The sequence below is a fragment of the Moschus berezovskii genome, chromosome 22 (genome assembly GCF_049115385.1).
Source record: "Moschus berezovskii isolate FMDL1 chromosome 22, NW_MosBer_1.0, whole genome shotgun sequence".
In the NCBI taxonomy this organism is placed as follows: domain Eukaryota; kingdom Metazoa; phylum Chordata; class Mammalia; order Artiodactyla; family Moschidae; genus Moschus; species Moschus berezovskii.
In genome coordinates, this window is record NC_142481.1 from 10378809 (window position 1) to 10395463 (window position 16655).

The window sequence follows — 16655 nt, forward strand, 5'->3', positions numbered from 1 at the left end:
ACTGAGACCCAAGGAGACAGGTCTTTCCAGAGGTCACAGAGCACCTTGCAGACCCAGCAAGGACCAGAGACAACAGGAAAGACCCCCTTCCAGATCTCCATGGGGGATTAAAATCAGAAGGGATCAAAGGAAAGGAGTGGGCCCTTTAAATCCTAAGCTCCACCTTTGCTTAGAAGGGTCTTTGGGGATATAAAAGGGGTGCAGTTCCTCTCTGCTCCTGAAAAACATCAGCTGCTCCAGTCGGCGGGCCCCCAGCCCACTTCTCTCCAACCACTCACCACTAACACTCCCCCGGGTGCCATGCAGCTGCCCCCCTTTGACATGTGGAAGGACTACTTCAACCTGAGCCAGGTGGTGCTGGCATTGATCCAGAGTCGGGGGCAAGGGTCGGAGACCCAAGGGACTGGGGAGCCGAGACCCGGGCCCCAAGTGGAGCAGCATCAGGGGCAGGGAGGACGGGGGCCCGGCGGGGGCCTGGCCACCCTGTGCAACTTTTGCAAGCACAATGGAGAATCTCGTCATGTGTATTCCTCACACCAGCTGAAGACACCGGAGGGCGTGGTGGTGTGTCCCATCCTGCGGCATTATGTGTGTCCCCTGTGTGGAGCCACCGGGGACCAGGCCCACACGCTGAAGTACTGCCCACTCAACGGGGGGCAGCAGTCTCTCTACCGCCGCAGTGGACGCAACTCAGCCGGCCGCAAGGTCAAGCGCTGAAGACAGTCAGGTACCTACCGCTGTTGCCCCAACCCTCCCTGGTTCAGCCCTCCCAAGTCCCTGGACTCTCCCCATCCCTGGACTCATCCGGCCCTTTGGAATGTCTGACTCTCAGTACTCGATCTCTGCTGGATCCTGAAACAACGGAGGCAGTGGGAAACCAGGCCGGCTCTGCCGCCCCTTAGAACTCTCAGCTCTAGGGGCTCTGTCTCGGAATGTCTGTGGATTCTCCGGTACAGAGGGACCCCCTTCTCCTTGGACCACATAGCCCCGTTGCTCCTCCTGGGCCACAGTCCATGGATCTTTAGTTCTTCTGGGACACCTGCCCTGCCTCTTTGACTTCTCAACCCTCAGAGTTCCATTCCTTGGGGAATTCTTGGACCGTTGGGCTTGCAGGACTCCGCTGTGCTCTCCCAGGGACACCCCTGAGAATCTGGAGAGAGTAAACAGGCTGGCGTGGACCTTCCAGCCCAAGAACTTCAACATGGGATTCTGACTTAAACCAGCCTCCTCCGCCTCCTTCGGGCCACCGGCAGACCCACCGTTTCATCGTGGACGGCACCGGATAGGTCCCGCCCTCAGCATCCTATCCATCAAGAGCTGGGAGAAGGAGGGGTCACGTCAGATGGGCACCACGTCTTCGCAAGCTTATCTGGGGCTGGAGAGCCTTGGGGTGAGCCTGTACCCTTGAACTGCCCCCTGGTTGTTCTTCCCATCGTTCTTTCGGTTTTACTGCGCTCCTGACCCCATGGTGACGGCGAATCACCGGTGGGTCTTTTCCGTAGCGAGAGGGCGTCTCTCCGCCACCTCCCACCCGCCCCCACAAATCCCCACAGTTTGTAAAATGGTTCTTTCTGACCTCCCGAGTTTTTGTTCAACCTCCAACAGTTTAGTAAACGAAGCTCCCACAGGAAAGGGGTTTTAATGCCCGGAGTGGAATGGCAACCGCCTAGATTTTATTTTAGGGGCAAAGAAAAGCCCCAGTCAGATTTTTAAGTTGTTCGGTTTTTAGCTCAGGGCTGGACCCGGGTGTTGAGCTCTAGTTAATAAATAAAAACGCGTTTCTGGTTCTCTTTGAAATCGCTAAGTCTGTTTCCTCCGAGGCTGGGGGTGGGTGGAGGGTGGGGAGACCCGAGTTTGTCTTAAAACTTGGGAAGCAGGAGGCGGAGCAGGAAGGAGACCCGGGTCCCTCCCACGAACGTGCCTCCCCATACATCGTCCGACACAGGTCACCTGTGGACTGTTCCCTAAATCCCAGCCTCCACCTCGACCCTAGAATCCCTTTCTTCGTCTTTTTTTTTCCGGGCTCTGTCCAGAGTCCCCTCCCACTCCTGCTAGAATCCACATCATCCAGGACCTATTTTGTGGTGGGTCTCAAACTCGGCTCCCAGAGCCCATTGGAGAGGTGACCAAAAGGACTGGTCCCTGCCCTGGGGGAAACGCACATAACCACAAAACGTTGCATATGATACCAGCGCTTTTTTTCTTTCCATCATTCCACACATTATTTATTGAGCGCCTACTTTGTGCCAGGCGCTGTTCTGGACATTGCTGGTTACGGCAATGAGCAAAGCAGACAAGGCTCCTGCCCTCATGGAGGTGACATTCTAGTGGAGAAGGGAATGAGGTGACAATTAAAAGTTCGTTCGGGTTTTAAATATCTTCGGAAAACCGGAACGAACTTTTTGGCCAACATAATATCAGGTGGGTGATAGGCGCACTGAAGGATAAGAGGCAGGGCAAAGGGGTGGAGAGTAGGTGGTCAGGGGAGGTCTTTCTGTGGAAGTGACACTTCAGCAGAGTCCAGATAAATTGAGGAAACCAGAAGGGCATTCCATGCATCGGTGACAGTGAGTTCAAAGGCCCTAAGGTCGAACTGAATCTTTGCAGAAGCAGCAGCCCAGCTGAGTACGATCAGAGAGGTATAAGGGGAAGGCAAAGAGTTCAGAATCTTGCAGACCTTGAGAATCTGACCTGCATTGTGCTTTTGCACTCTGAAATTCACCTTGGGCTCTGCTCTCACACACTCTACAGAGAAAAAACCAGAGACCTCTGCTCACAGGTCCTTTTCCAAAAATGCAGATCTGCCCACAACAGAGATCCCCAAATCCCTCAAACAACAGCCAGAAGGGATGCCCTAACCCCAGAACTGTGGTGTGCCCGCGTGGGCAGGTTGAGCCTTGGAGGAAGTGGGGCACTCTGGCAAAGGGTGGGCAAGAGTTATGGAAAGCAACAAGGGGGTGATAATACTCAGGGCAATGATGACAGGTGGAGGGGGCACACTTTAGACCAGAGAAGTGAAAGGAGGAAGATGTTCAGGTCATCTGGGATGGAGGATAGATACAAAGTACCTGGGGACATCCAAGATGAAAGCGTCCAGGAGACCTGATCTGGGGCTCCGAGGAGAGGATGGAGACAGACAATTAGTGACCAAGGTTTTTTTTTTTTTTTTTTTTAAATGAATTTTCATTTATTCAGCAGATAATTAAGTGGCAGGGGAGCTCTGACAAGAGCTGAGGACACAAGGAGCCAGAGGAATAATGTCCCCTGACCTTAATCTCCCCCAGCACCTCACTGTTGAAGAGCTCCATACCGCTCTGCCGACGGCTCCCTACCAGCAGCCTCTGCACACAGATTTAGACCCAACTGGCTGCACAGCCCACACACTCATGGAGCCCCAGCATCCTGGGTGCCTGCCCTGGATGTGCAGTGTATTCATTTCCAAGGGCTGCCATAACAAAGGACCATAAACTGGGGGACTTGAAACACTGGAAATGCATTCTCTCACAGGTCTGGAGGCTAGGAATCTGAAATCAAGCTGTTGGCAATGCTGCCTTCTCTTCCAAGGCTCTAAGGCAGGATCCTTGCCTCTTCCAGCTTCTGGCAGCCCCAGGCTTCCTTGTTTCTTCTGACAGCTTCACTCCCATCTCTGCCTCTCTCTTCACAGGGCTGTCTTCTTCCCTCCGTGTCTCTCTTCTTATAGGGACACTGTCATGTTGGCTTAAGGACCCACCCTACTCCAGTATGATCTCACCTTAAGTAATTACACCTGCAGGGACCCCTTTTCCAAATAAGGTCACATTCTGAATAAGGGGTTAGGACTTCAATATTATTTTTTGGGGGGGAAGTTGGGGACACAGTTCAATCCACGGATCACCTTATACTCACCAGGTCCTCATCTCCCCAACTGGGACCTGAGCTGGAGACCTGGGTGTCACCTAGACACCTCCCTTTCTGTCCCCAACCTGACAGTCACCACACTCTGTATATCCTGCCTCTCAAATGTCTCCCAATTCATTTCCCACCGTCCTTGCCCTGGTCCAGGCTCTCCCACCCACTCCTTGCCCTCCCCTCCAGACCTCTCCCTTGATTCTGGACAATAATCTCGGCCCCTCCCACCCACCTTCCACACAGTAGAGGGGTTCTTTCCAATGCACACTTCACACCCTGCCCATCCTAACTCATTCAAGCTCCTTAACATTGCTCATAACGTCCTTGCATGGGCTGCCTCTGATTCCTGGATCCTTCATGGGACACATGGTGGGACCTCATCTAAACACAGCCCTGGTGAAAGTCAGCTTACCACCCCATTCTGCGCCTGCACCCCCTTAGAAAAAAATATGAACAGAGAAGAACACACAATCATGGGGACTCAACACTTTTACATCCAATGACAAGTTCTATTTGTCTACATTTCCCTGGCCATTCACTATTTCATGCTTTCTCCTCTCTCTCTGCTAACTTCAGCGCCTCCTTTTCATCCCTGACCTTCCTTCCTACGCTACTGAGACAACAGAAGGAACCAGGAGAGAACATGTTCCCGACACTGTTGAGACTACGTCAACACCGGCCTGTCTCCATGCCCATACAGCCCTTCCCCGTTTATTGTGGCCAAACAGCCCAGGCCCCTTAGACCAACCCCTACTTGTGCCCTGAGTCCCACCCATCGTACCCACTCAAGGACATGAGGCCATGATTCTCTCCTCTCTCCTCCAGAGCATCAATCTCCCCTTCTCTGGATCACCTCATAGGCACATCTCCCTTCTTAAATAAACCTCTCGAGATCCTGAGCCTCCTTCCAGATACCACTCCATTTCCTCTCTAGAAAGGATCATCTACACTGGCTCTCTCTATAACCTCTCTTTGAACTCACCCAATTCAGCTCCTGCCCCACCACACCACCAAAATTGCCCTTTTCAGGATTACTGATGAATTCTGTGTCACCAGCCCCAGTGATCGGTTCTCAGACTTCATTGAACTTGGCTTCTAGGCAGCATTTGGCCTTGTTAACCCTTCCCTCCTTGCTTGGACTTCCTAGGTGGCTCAGTGGTAAAGAATCTGCATGCCTGCCAGTGCAGAAGACACAGGTTTGATCCCTGGGTCAGGAGGATACACTGGAGAAAGAAATGGCAACCCACTCCAGTATTCTTGCCTGGGAAATCCCATGGACACAGGAGCATGGTGGGCTACAGTCCCATCAGGTTGCAAAGAATTGGACAAGACTTAGCGACTGACCCATAAAACCCTCGATTTGCACTTCTCACTTGGCCTTCAGGAGAGCAGACCACCCTGGATCTCCTTTCACTCCCTGACTGCTCTTCCTCAGTCTTCTTGGCTGATCCTAGCCCTCTACATCTGAGTGCCCAGCCTTAAGGCCATGGACTTCTTTTCTATCTACACTCGTTCCTTCGCCAGCCTCTCCCAGTCTTAAATGCCATTATTCACTGACAACTCCTAAATTCCTCTCAAGACTGAACCTCTCCCCTGAAGTTCAGACTCAAACATTCAACTGCCAACCTGATATCTGTACTTGGGCAAACTTGAACTCTTGATCCTCCTGTAGCCCTTTACCAGTCTTTGCTTCTGGTAGCTCCATCCTTCCGCTACTCAGGCCCTGATACTGGAGTCATCCTCAGCTCCTCATTCTCTCACTTCCTCTACGCAATTCCACTTCAGCTCACCTCAGCAGCTACTGCCTTGGTTGGAGCCACTACTACCTCTCACCTGAGCCACTGCCTCTTCATGGGGCCTCAGCTCCCACTCATGCTCCCTGAAGTCAGTCTCTACTATTAACACCAGTCAGATCATGCCCTTCCTCTGCTCATGGCGCTCACCTCCTGTAAAGTCCAAAATCCTTACAGTGACCCGTAAGGCCCTGAAAACCTCTGTCTCCTCACCCTACCCTGCCTGCTGGCTCCCTCCTGTCCAGTCCACTAGCTTCCTGCTAGTCTTACCGCTGACTGCACTTGTCCCCTCACCTCCTTCATGTGTCTACTCAAATGTCACCTTCTCAGAGAGGCCTCCCCCAACCACCTTATTTTAAAATTACAGACACACACATGCACACCACGCTGCCCAACCCCTTTGCCCACTTCTATTTATTTCATAGTACTTACCATTTTTTCACTTATATAACTTATTTTGCTAATTGTCTCACTCTCCCCACTAAAAAGTGAACTCCATGAAGGTATAAAAATTTGTCTTTTGTGTTCACTGCACCTAGAATTGTGCAGGCGCTCAATAAATATTTGTTTGAATGATCAATGAAGCACTGTTTGTTGAATGACCTTGAGGACTCCAGAAGGATGTAGCTACAAATTTCTCCGGGTAGACTTAACTCCATCATCCTGCCTCCCAGCTAGAACCCGTGTTCTAGCTTCATTTCTGCCTCCATGCATTTGCTTAAAGTCATGTCTGTGCCGGGATCACCCCTTACCAGCCAAGAAGCTCTCACTCTGATCTCCCTCCCCGCGTGTCAGTCGTGACGTAAGTGGACAGGGTCCCCCCCAGGCAGGGCTTGAAAGTAGATGAGTTACTATGGTTACTGCACCCGCCTGGGGCGGAATATCCCCTGGGTGCCCCGCCCCTACGGGTAATAGATGGTTTGCAGATTCTTAGCAGTCCCGCGCACGGACGGGTATATGGGGCTGCAAACCTAGTTTTCTGGCGCTCCCCACCCCACCCACGCAGTTGTCATGGAAACGAAGCGCTACCAGCACCGTCTCCCTCCCCTTTCTCTAAGAAACACACAGACAAAGTTAGAGGGTTGAGTGGGCTGGAAGATCGTCCGAAACACTGAGAAGCTATGCAGTCCCATCGCTCTCCACGGTCCCTTCCTGATCCTCCAAAGATTGCTACGCCTGCGCAGGACACAGATTCTGGGTACCAAGGCTAGCGGGGAGAGAGGCACGCATGCGTACGACGGTTTTGCGCGTGCGCTCTGGTGGTATCAGGGACCTAGGGGAACCAGCGCCGCGCTAACCTTGCGCCTGCGCAACTGCAGCCCGCTGACGGAGGCCGGTGGAGGGCAATTCTGCGCTTGCGCTAGGGCGGGGGGAATGAAACCCAAGCGGTAAGGGCGTTAGGGGGGCCGTCCGGCGCTAGGTGCGCCTGCGCCTTGGCTGGCGGGGCGGCCGGGGGCGGGGCCCAGAAGGGGAGGGAGAGAGCCCGCAGAGGGAGGGAAGAGGCCGCAGAAGCCCGAGGCTTGACCGACGGGCAGGCGGGAGCTGCGGCGGCGCCGGTGAGTGATCCGCGGCCCGACTCGGCCCCCACCCTCCGTGACCCTCACTCTTCCTGGAGTCTCCCCTAGCCCCCGTTGCCCCGCGAGCCAATCCCACATCCCCATAACCCTCAGGGCTCCCCTTGATTCGTGGCAATCCCCAGAGCCCCCACAATTCCCGCAGACCCTAATCCCTAGGAGTTTATATTCCCGGCTCCTCCACTGTTCTAGGAGCCCCCAACTCACCATTTTTTCTGGACTGCCCTTCTAAGGACCACTTTTCTTACTGGTCTTGCAGACGTCCGATTGCCCCCGAACACCCAGAGCGCTCCACTGATCCAGTTCTCCCCCTTCTTGCTGCATCTCCTTTTGAGGATCTCCTTATCCCCATCACCCTCGTGTTTCATCGACCCCCGAGAAACGCCTATTCTCCTTGCATTTCCCACTCTCCTATGCCCCCAGTTCTCCTCTTAACTGCCGCAGACACCCCCTCTTCTTCCGCTCTTCCTCATTTCCCTCCACTCCTCCAGACCCTCCCCCCATTTTCATCAACTCCCTGGCCTGGCACTTTGCGCCGCGCCTGGCACGAGACGAGCGCTCAGTCGGTGTCATCTATTCTTAGGCACTCTGACGGCCCCCTGCAGCCTGTCTCTTCCGTCTGCCCTCCGCCCCCACCCCTGTCCCCGGGGACCCGGGAGCTGGTGTCGGGGCGGCCGGGGTGGGGCGGGAGGCGCGGGGCCGCTGAACCCCTTGCCAGCGCTGTGCGCCCTGTGCCCTCAGCGCCGGCGCCCCCCATGCGCCAGGCGGCCGGACGGCGGCGTCGGGGGGCGCCATGGCCTCGGCGGCGGCGGGCGAAGCGGAAGAGACCACCCGGCTGCGCAAGCCGCGCTTCTCGTTTGAAGAGAACCAGATCCTGATCCGCGAGGTGCGCGCCCACTACCCGCAGCTCTACGGCGCTCAGAGCCGTCGGGTGAGCGTAGCCGAGCGGCGGCGAGTGTGGGACGGCATCGCCGCCAAGATCAACGGCATCACCAGCTGGAAGCGCACGGGCCAGGAGGTGCAGAAGCGCTGGAACGACTTCAAGCGCCGCACCAAAGAGAAGCTGGCCCGCGTGCCGCACTCCACGCAGGGCGCGGGGCCTGCCGCCGAGGACGCTTTCTCCGCTGAGGAGGAGACCATTTTTGCCATCCTGGGACCGGGTGTGGCGGGGTCAGGAGCTAGTGCAGGGGCCGAGCAGCCCCCCGCGGCTGCCTCCTCACAGCCGCCAACCCCGAGTGCCTGCGCCCAACGCTATGTGCTGTCTGAGGATCGCAGGGAGGATCGACGCGCGGGTGAGTTCCTTCAGCATCCATCACCTTAGCAAAAGCAACCAAATTCTACTTTGTGTCTGGCGCTGTTCCGAGTCCTTTCTATGGCGCTTCAGATCCTCACTACAACCATGTGACGGGCATGCTGCTATAATCCCCATTTTACACCTGTAGAGACTGAGGCTCAGAAAAGTGTAATGACTGTCAGAGACAAGAATGGAACCCAGACCTAGGAGATCTGGCTCCAGAAATCCACAGCTGGGATCATTAGCTCTCCCATGATTTTCGAATTGTAGTGTAGGGAGTGACTCTGGAGGCAGACAGTTTGGGCTCCAGTTACTACTTTGCCACTCAGCTGTGTCATTTGGGATAAGTTAATGCTCATCAGTTTCTGCATCTGTGAATTGGGAATAAAAGATCGTCTCCACCTCACAGGGCTGCTGGGCAAATTAAATGGGCTAATATGTGTAAACTGCTTAGCACATTGCCTGCTTGTTAGTTCCTGATACAATTACCAACACTGTTAAGTAGGAACTGTTTCACCATTTTGTAAATCAAAGACTCAGGAAGGTTTGGTCATTTTCCCAAGGTCATGCCCAGAGTAGAGGAACCCAGGAGAGTGGAGTACAAAACTTCCCATGCAGCCTTGACTCTGGATGATTATTTCTCCTACAGCTATTCCCCAGGCAACTGCCCCCGAGTGTTTGAGACAAAGGTGTGACTGAGATATCCTCAGGTCTGCCCTTCTGGACTCACAGTTCAGTGGGGGAGACAGATCCATGCATAGAACGTGATGACTCAGAGCAGGCAGGGCTGGGTGGTGGGAGTTCTGAGGGGGGCACCTGATCCAGCCTGGGCAGTCAAGGAGGGCTTCCTGGAGTAGGAAGTTGAGATACAGAGCGAGGATGAAGAAGAGCTGGAAAAGTGTTCCAGAAGAAGGAAGAGCATGTACAGTGGCTTGGAGGCAAGAGAGCTTGGCCACTTTAGGAAACTGAAAGATGTTGCCTTCTGAGAGGAGAGGAATGAAGAAAGAATGTATTTTTGAGATGAGGCCAGAGAGGTCAGCAAAGGTCAAACCATGCAGGTCCTTTAGGCTGAGATAAGGAGTTCAGTGTTATCTTAAGTACTGTGGGGAGCCACTGAAGGGTTTAGAGAAAGAGGGGACACGTGATCCAACAAGGCATCTCAGGATCATGTATTGTAATTTCAAGAGGTGCATTCACTCACCCAAGATCACACAGCAAGTAAGCAGTAAGAACTTAAATGCAGGTTGTGTCTAACTCAAGTTAAGTCCGTGAACTTAACTTATGCACTGGACTAGATGGCCTGATATATATACCATGTATATATATATTGTTTTTGTTTGTTGCTAAGTCAAGTCCAACTCTTTGGCAACCCCATGGACTGTAGCCTGCCAGGCTCCTCTGTCCATGGGATTTCTCAGGCAAGAGCACTGGAGTGGGTTGCCATTTCCTTCTCCAGGGAATCTTCCTGACCCAGGGATCAAACCCATGGCTCCTGCATTGCAGGCAGATTCTTTACTGCTGAGCCACCTGGGAAGCCCACAACAACAACAATTAATATTGACTGAGAGTTAACGAGTGTGCCAGATCTGGATCACACATGGTTTGTAAATAAAGGTCAGGACTTTGGATTTTACCTTGAGGGCATCTGGGAGGCATGCAGTGTCTTAAGCAGGAGAAGGACACAATCACTTGGGACCCTCGTCCTCAGTATGAAGCAAACGTCAGTGTTTCTGTGAAATGGCCCCATTGAACCAGCACTGAGGTGGCAGAATTATTACTTTGAAAGCTGTGCAACCCCTCCATTCATTCATTCATTCAACAGGCATCGTGGTAGGTGCTGCGAATACTATGGAGAAAAAGACAATTTTCCTTTCCATATGAAACTGACATTCTAGCTATGGTAGACAAACCACAAACAAGTAACCCTCAAATCAAACCCTGAAATTATATGAAGAGGTGGTAAAAGAGGTAAAGCATGTTAAGAGGATAGTGAGCAATGAGAGGAGGGTGGCCACTGTAGGCAGGGGAGTCAGGAAGGGCTTCTCTGGAGGTGATATTTGAGCAGAGACCTGAAAAGAGACTGGGCCAAGAGGATATCTAGAGGAAGAGCACTCCAGCTAGAGGGAACAGCAGATGCAAAGGCCCTGAGGCAGACATGTGCTTAAAGTATCCTTGATTAGAATCACACAGAGATTACCCACTGTGTAAAACTCTTAAAAGAGGAACTACTCTGACTGAAGGACAGGAGCAGGGCCTGGGGCAGCCTGAGGAATCTTTGCTGATACTGGAAGGACAGATAAGGACTATTTATCTTGTGACCTAATATCTGAATGAAAGAACAGTAACAATAACAACATTGAAACCTTAACTGTGTGCCAGGCACTGGCCTATACCATATACCCATGGTGATTCACTTAACATCTGTAATCACCCTTGGGGAGATGTTCTGTTACAGAATTACTTGGTCCTGTGTTCACACGCATCCATTTACAGGTGGGAAAACTGAGTCCCAAAGGTTGCAAATAACTCTGATTTTTAACTCTCCTAGTGGTCCTTCCATAACCCCTGTGAGTGTGAAGCCTGGCCCCTTTCTGTTATTTTTGTGCTTGTGCTAAGTCACTTCAGTCATGTCTGACTCTGTGTGACCCTATGGACTGTAGCCCGCCAGGCTCCTCTGTCCATGGGCTTCTCCAGCCGACAATAGTGGAGTGGGTTGCCATGCCCTCCTCCAGGGGATCTTTCTAGACTGGAAAAGTCTAGGAAGCTCTTCCTTTACTAGACTAGAAAAGTCATATTATTTCCAAGTGGCTGCAATTCCCATGTGCTTTATGAAGAAGACCTGCCACCGTGGATCCCATAGCGCCGGCCCAAGGAATGGTTAAAAGCATAGGCTCCGAAACCTACCTAGGTTCAAAGCCCTCTTTTCCCATTCACCAGCTCTGTGACACCTCTCTGGGCCTCAAGTCAGCTCATCTGTAAAATGGGCTAATAATGATAGCACCTACCCCATTGACTGGCTGGGAGGACTCAGTGAAATAACATAAGAGGAGAACTTAGCCACTTCACTCAGGGCTGGCCAGGAAGATGTCCAACCACCTTTATCTCTGGTTATTGGCGCTCTGCCAGCCTCTCCCATCTATCCAGACTGCCTGGCCTAAGAGGATGGAGGGGGTGGTGATCCTGGTGGAGGGAACAGTGTGTACACTGGCCTTGAGGCAAAGAAGAATAGAAAGGGGCAAAAGCTAAGACCTTATAGCCCGAGAGAAAGTCTTGGATTATCCCCCTTGGGTGCTGGGAGCTGTGGGAGGGTTGCTACCAGACTTGGGCCCTGGTGCCCAGTCAGCACTGACTCCTAGGAAGCCCCGGTTCTTTTCTCATTAAAGACAAAATTATGTGCTGGACATTGTCTAGGCGCTGGGTAAACAGCAGTGAACAAAACAAAGCCCTGCCTGATGGAGCTGACATAAGGAGGAGGAGACAGACCACAAACACAGATCGATCCCATGCCAGGTGGAGATAAGTGCCATAAATCAAATCAGGGAGGGTTAAGAGAGAGACGGACAGAGCTGCTTCAGACAGAGGGTTGTGGATGTTCCTCCCAGGGAAACCGAGGTTGAGCACAAGCCTAAGGAGGTGAGGGAGGGAGCCTGGCAGGTGACTGGGGAAAGATCTTTTCCAGGCTGACTGAGAAGCAAGTGCAAAGGCCCTGGGGCAGGAGTGGGTCTACAGTGTATGAGCATCTGGGACTTACCTGACGGCCCAGTAGTTGGGACTCCACACTTCCAATGCAGGGAGCACAGGTTTGATTCCTGGTTGGGAAACTAAGATCCCACATGCCACCCAGTGTGGCCAAAATTTAAACAAACAAAAAGTGTATGAGGACCTACACGGAGGTCAATGTGGCTGGAACCAAATGAACAAGAAAGAGAAGGAGTGAGACGTGAGGTTAGGGAGGCAATGGAGGCAGATCGTGGGGACCTGAGAACCTTGCATTTACTATGAAATAATAGCCACAGGAGGGTTCTGAGCAGATAAAAGACAGATCTCACTTGTACCTTTATTGAGGGAGAATTCTCAGACCATACAGCCCACTGATTTAATAAGTGTACAATTCAGGGGCTTTTAGTATATTCATAGACTTGCACAGGGAGAAGGCAATGGCAACCCACTCCAGTACTCTTGCCTGGAAAATCCCATGGGTGGAGGAGCCTGGTAGGCTGTAGTCCATGGGGTTGCGAAGAGTCGGACACGACTGAACGACTTCACTTTCAATTTTCACTTTCATGCATTGGAGAAGGAAATGGCAGCCCACTCCAGTGTTCTTGCCTGGAGAATCCCAGAGACGGTGGAGCCTGGTGGGCTACCATCTATGGGGTCACACAGAGTCGGACACGACTGAAGTGACTTAGCAGCAGCAGCAGCAGCAGACTTGCACAACCATCCCTACAGTCAATTTTAGAAGCTTTCAATCACTCCAAAAAGGAACCCTATACCTTTTAGCCATCAACCCTGCCATGTCCCTCCATCTCTGTCCAGCCATGTGCAACCACTAATCCACTTTCTGTCCCTTTAAGTGTCCATTTTGGATATTCCGTGTAAATGAATGATAATGAGGTCCTTTGTGAGTAGCCACTTTCCTGTAGCATAACTGTCCTGTATTTCAGTTGGACCCTTGAGGGCTGCTGGTGGAGAACAGACTCTTCAGGGGTGGAGGTGGGGCTGGGAGCCCAGTGAATAGTCCCAGGTGGGGAGATGATGGCGGTTGGACCAGGATGAGGGGCATGGAGCCGGACAGATATTGGACAAATGGTTATTTGTACATGATTGGTGTCTTGGGAAAAAGTGACTTTTTGACTTTGTCCTAAGCAGCTAGAAGGATGGAGCTGTCATCATCTGAGATGGGGGTGGCTGCGGGAGGAGCAGGTATAGGGGAGAACCAGAAGCTCAGATCAGGCAAGTGAATTGGAGGCATTACTGGATGAGATTACTGGAGGGGATATGCGAGTACACAGCCGGAAGGAGAGCTTCAGGAAATCTGGGAGCCTGTGCATGCAGACTCTTCATGTCCACGAGCATGAATGACATCCCAGGTGAGAACAGGCGTGAGGAAGCCCTGCAGGCTTGTGGTTGACCTGGCACAAGCCAGATTTGAGACTGCTGTCCTGCCATCCTGGTTGGAGAGATCCGCTATTCCTCCAGAAGTTTCCCTCTCCTGCACCAGCCACCTCTCCTTTCTCCCAGGCCCTCCTATCCCCTCCCTTCTTCTCCCCAGGATCCAGGGATGTGGCCAGAGATGGTTCTGTCTGGATAGTTCAGAGTCTTCTAGAATGTTGGTTCTTACTCTGAATGAGAGCAGAGCTACCTGGCTCAACAGGAGACCTCCAAGACCCAGTTTCCATTAAGGCTGGCATCGGCCACCAGGTTATTGTTAAATATATTGTTTCTCCCCCCTGGGTCATGGGGCTTCTGCTCCAAGGCATGATCCGACTTAGGTTTTCAAGGGCTGACTTTGGGGCCAGGCTGGGTGGGAGGTGGAAAGGGGAAATCATGACAGCGTTACAGGTCCCGCCCATCTTACCTACATCTCTCTCTCCACAGACACACCAGCCCACAGCAAGGGGGACTCCAGCAGCCCAGAGCCTTGGGCCAGAGCCTCCTGCAATCCCCAGGAAGAGGGCTGCCAGCCACTCAAGGAGCGTGAGTCCTCGCCCCCTCCAGCCCTGCAGACCGTCCAGTTGCCCCGCCTGGCTTTGTCTCCACCGCCCCCAGCCCCTCCACCACCCCCACCACCACCCCCGCCCCCCCAGCCACCACAGCAAGCCCAAGTGGCACCCGCGCCCCCCAGCCCCCCACCCCCTCCGCTGCCTCCGCCCTCAGCCCCAGACCCCTCCCTGGACTTCCTGCGGGCTCAGCAGGAGACTGCCAATGCCATCCGGGAGCTGGCAGGCACCCTGCGCCAGGGACTGACCAAACTGAGCGAGGCCCTCAGCGCCCTGCTGCCCCTTCTGCCAGGAACCCCTGCTGACCCACTGCCCCCACCCCTGCCCCCACCCCCGCCCCCACCCCCACCCCCCAGGCCCATCTTGCCCCCACCCTCCCCCAAGGTGGAGGTCACCCCAGAGCCGGTGTCCGTGGTGGCGGCCGTGGTGGATGGGACAGTGGTGACAGCCAGAGGGGTGATCATTGCCCCGAGGAGCGAGGAGGGGGCCCCCCGGCCACCCCCTGCCCCTCTCCTACCCCATGACTCCCCCCCACACAAAAGGAGGAAAAGTTTCCCTACACGGAAGAGGCGGGGGCGATGGAAATCTCCCTGAAATCTGCCGTGGGGTTCGAGCTTGTCTGCACACCTTTTGCCTGCACCTCCTCCCCAACCTTAGCCCTGTGGAGGAGGGCAATGCACCTTCCCTCCCCAGCTGCACCCCGGCTCCCTGCTGCAGGGGCACGAGCACCCCACCCCCTGTACTAGTTAGTGCCTGATTCTGGGGTGGGGAGGCCTCCTGGATGGGCCCCCCAGCCCTTTCTCCAGTACAGCGCTGTCTGCCTGGCTGCTTCCCCCAACCCCGACTTCTAAGCCATGGATTTTATGTTGTTTATTATATAACATAATAATATGGTGGGTTGCGAAGGGAAACCTGCACTACCCCACACCCCCGCCCCCGCCCCCAACAATTCCTGGCCTTGACTTGAAGAGAACTTACCCACCTCCCCAACCCAGACTTTGGAGGGGGTGGGGGCTGCAAGACAAATCAGGATGAAGAGGAGACTGCAGTTTGTACCCTAGGGAGGAGGGAGTGGAGTTCTCACTGGGGAGTTGGAGGTTGAGCCTTCTGCCTCCCACTGCAAGTCTCTGACTTCCAGAGTTTAACCCTCTCCGTTCTCCCCAGTGGTAACCAGATATCAATAAACTTATTTTTTAATACAATTACTTGGGGCTCTACCTGAGACAGGCCTGGAATTGCACCACCTATACCAGCCCTATCTTTCTTTGGGCAGGTGACACCCCCTTGAAGTTGGAGGCTGGTAGTTTTCTAGACTTTTTTATTTTTTCCTTAAAGCCATCAAGTCCTGTGTTCAAATCTTACCCTACTTTTTCATCCTTCAGACACCCCCTACTAAATGTGACCTCTAGGAGGATATCTTGGATTCCCTTTTCTGGCCTTGGATGGGTCTGCTGCTTAGATTTTCCCTCAGCATCCTGTGGTCCCTAAATGAACACACGCCTTTATCTATTTAAAGCCTGCTTCCCCTATAGTTTAATGAAGTCGGGGAGCTGGTTCTCTTTTCTACTCCCAAACTGGCTGCAGAACCTGGTAGCTAAGTAGGTATAGCCATCACCCTGGACTCAGACCTGGTTCAAGCCGATACTGCCTGTCCAACTGTGAAACTACCGGCCTTTACTGTCCTCATCTGTAATATGGGCATAAAGATTTAGCTGTCTTTACCGGCTACAATTCATTCTCAGGTCACAGCTCAAATATCACCCCCTCAAGGAAAGTCTTTCCTGACACCTCCTTTCTCCCCTTGAGTTCAGTTCAGTTCAGTCTCATTTGAGTACATTTAAATTGAATGTCTGCCTCCAGGTGAGCCTTGTCAGGGCAAGACCTGAGCTATCTTAGTCAGTGTCCTCAGCGTTGCCCATCACAGGTTGTCTTTGAAGTAACAGAGCTTAAAAACAACTTTCATTTATGGTGCTCCTTTTCTATGCCAGGCTCCAAGTTCAGCATTAATATGAAAGTGCATTTTAACCTGAAGGTACCCAATGAAAAGCAGGAGTCTCCATTTTCTCCTGAGAAGGTTTAGAAACTTGCCCTAAATTTGTCAGGGCCCAATGCAGTTCACTGGTCTGGCTGGAACTCTTGAATACCACTCTCTTTAATATTTACTAAAGAAACCCAAATACGATTTTACATGATACATAGATGGCCTTTTTAATGGCTCTATATGTGTAGTTTTATTTTGTAAAAAATGAACCTAGTACTTAAAACCTGTAATTATGCACATAATACCGCTTAGGATAAGGCAGAAGTAAATAGCCTTTTTTCATAGGAGTTAACTTCAAGAAAAATGTTAATGATAACAGTGATAAACAAAATTGTGCAGCTGAGA

At 52.7% G+C, this 16655-nt stretch overlaps 2 protein-coding genes across 2 annotated transcripts; both read left to right on the forward strand.

The window, feature by feature from the left end:
• The first annotated feature begins 285 nt into the window (after nucleotides 1-285).
• On the forward strand, nucleotides 286-803 carry NANOS2 (nanos C2HC-type zinc finger 2). Its single transcript, XM_055411062.2, has one exon. It carries the CDS (start codon nucleotides 301-303, stop codon nucleotides 715-717), a length of 417 nt encoding a protein of 138 aa, XP_055267037.1. The 5' UTR covers nucleotides 286-300; the 3' UTR covers nucleotides 718-803.
• Nucleotides 804-7118: 6315 nt separating this feature from the next.
• MYPOP (Myb related transcription factor, partner of profilin) lies at nucleotides 7119-16337 on the forward strand. The gene is made up of 3 exons (XM_055411823.2): nucleotides 7119-7237; nucleotides 7997-8547; nucleotides 14148-16337. The coding sequence occupies exons 2-3, from the start codon at nucleotides 8049-8051 to the stop codon at nucleotides 14861-14863; spliced, it is 1215 nt and encodes a 404-aa protein (XP_055267798.2). The 5' UTR covers nucleotides 7119-7237; nucleotides 7997-8048; the 3' UTR covers nucleotides 14864-16337.
• The last annotated feature ends 318 nt before the right edge of the window (nucleotides 16338-16655 follow it).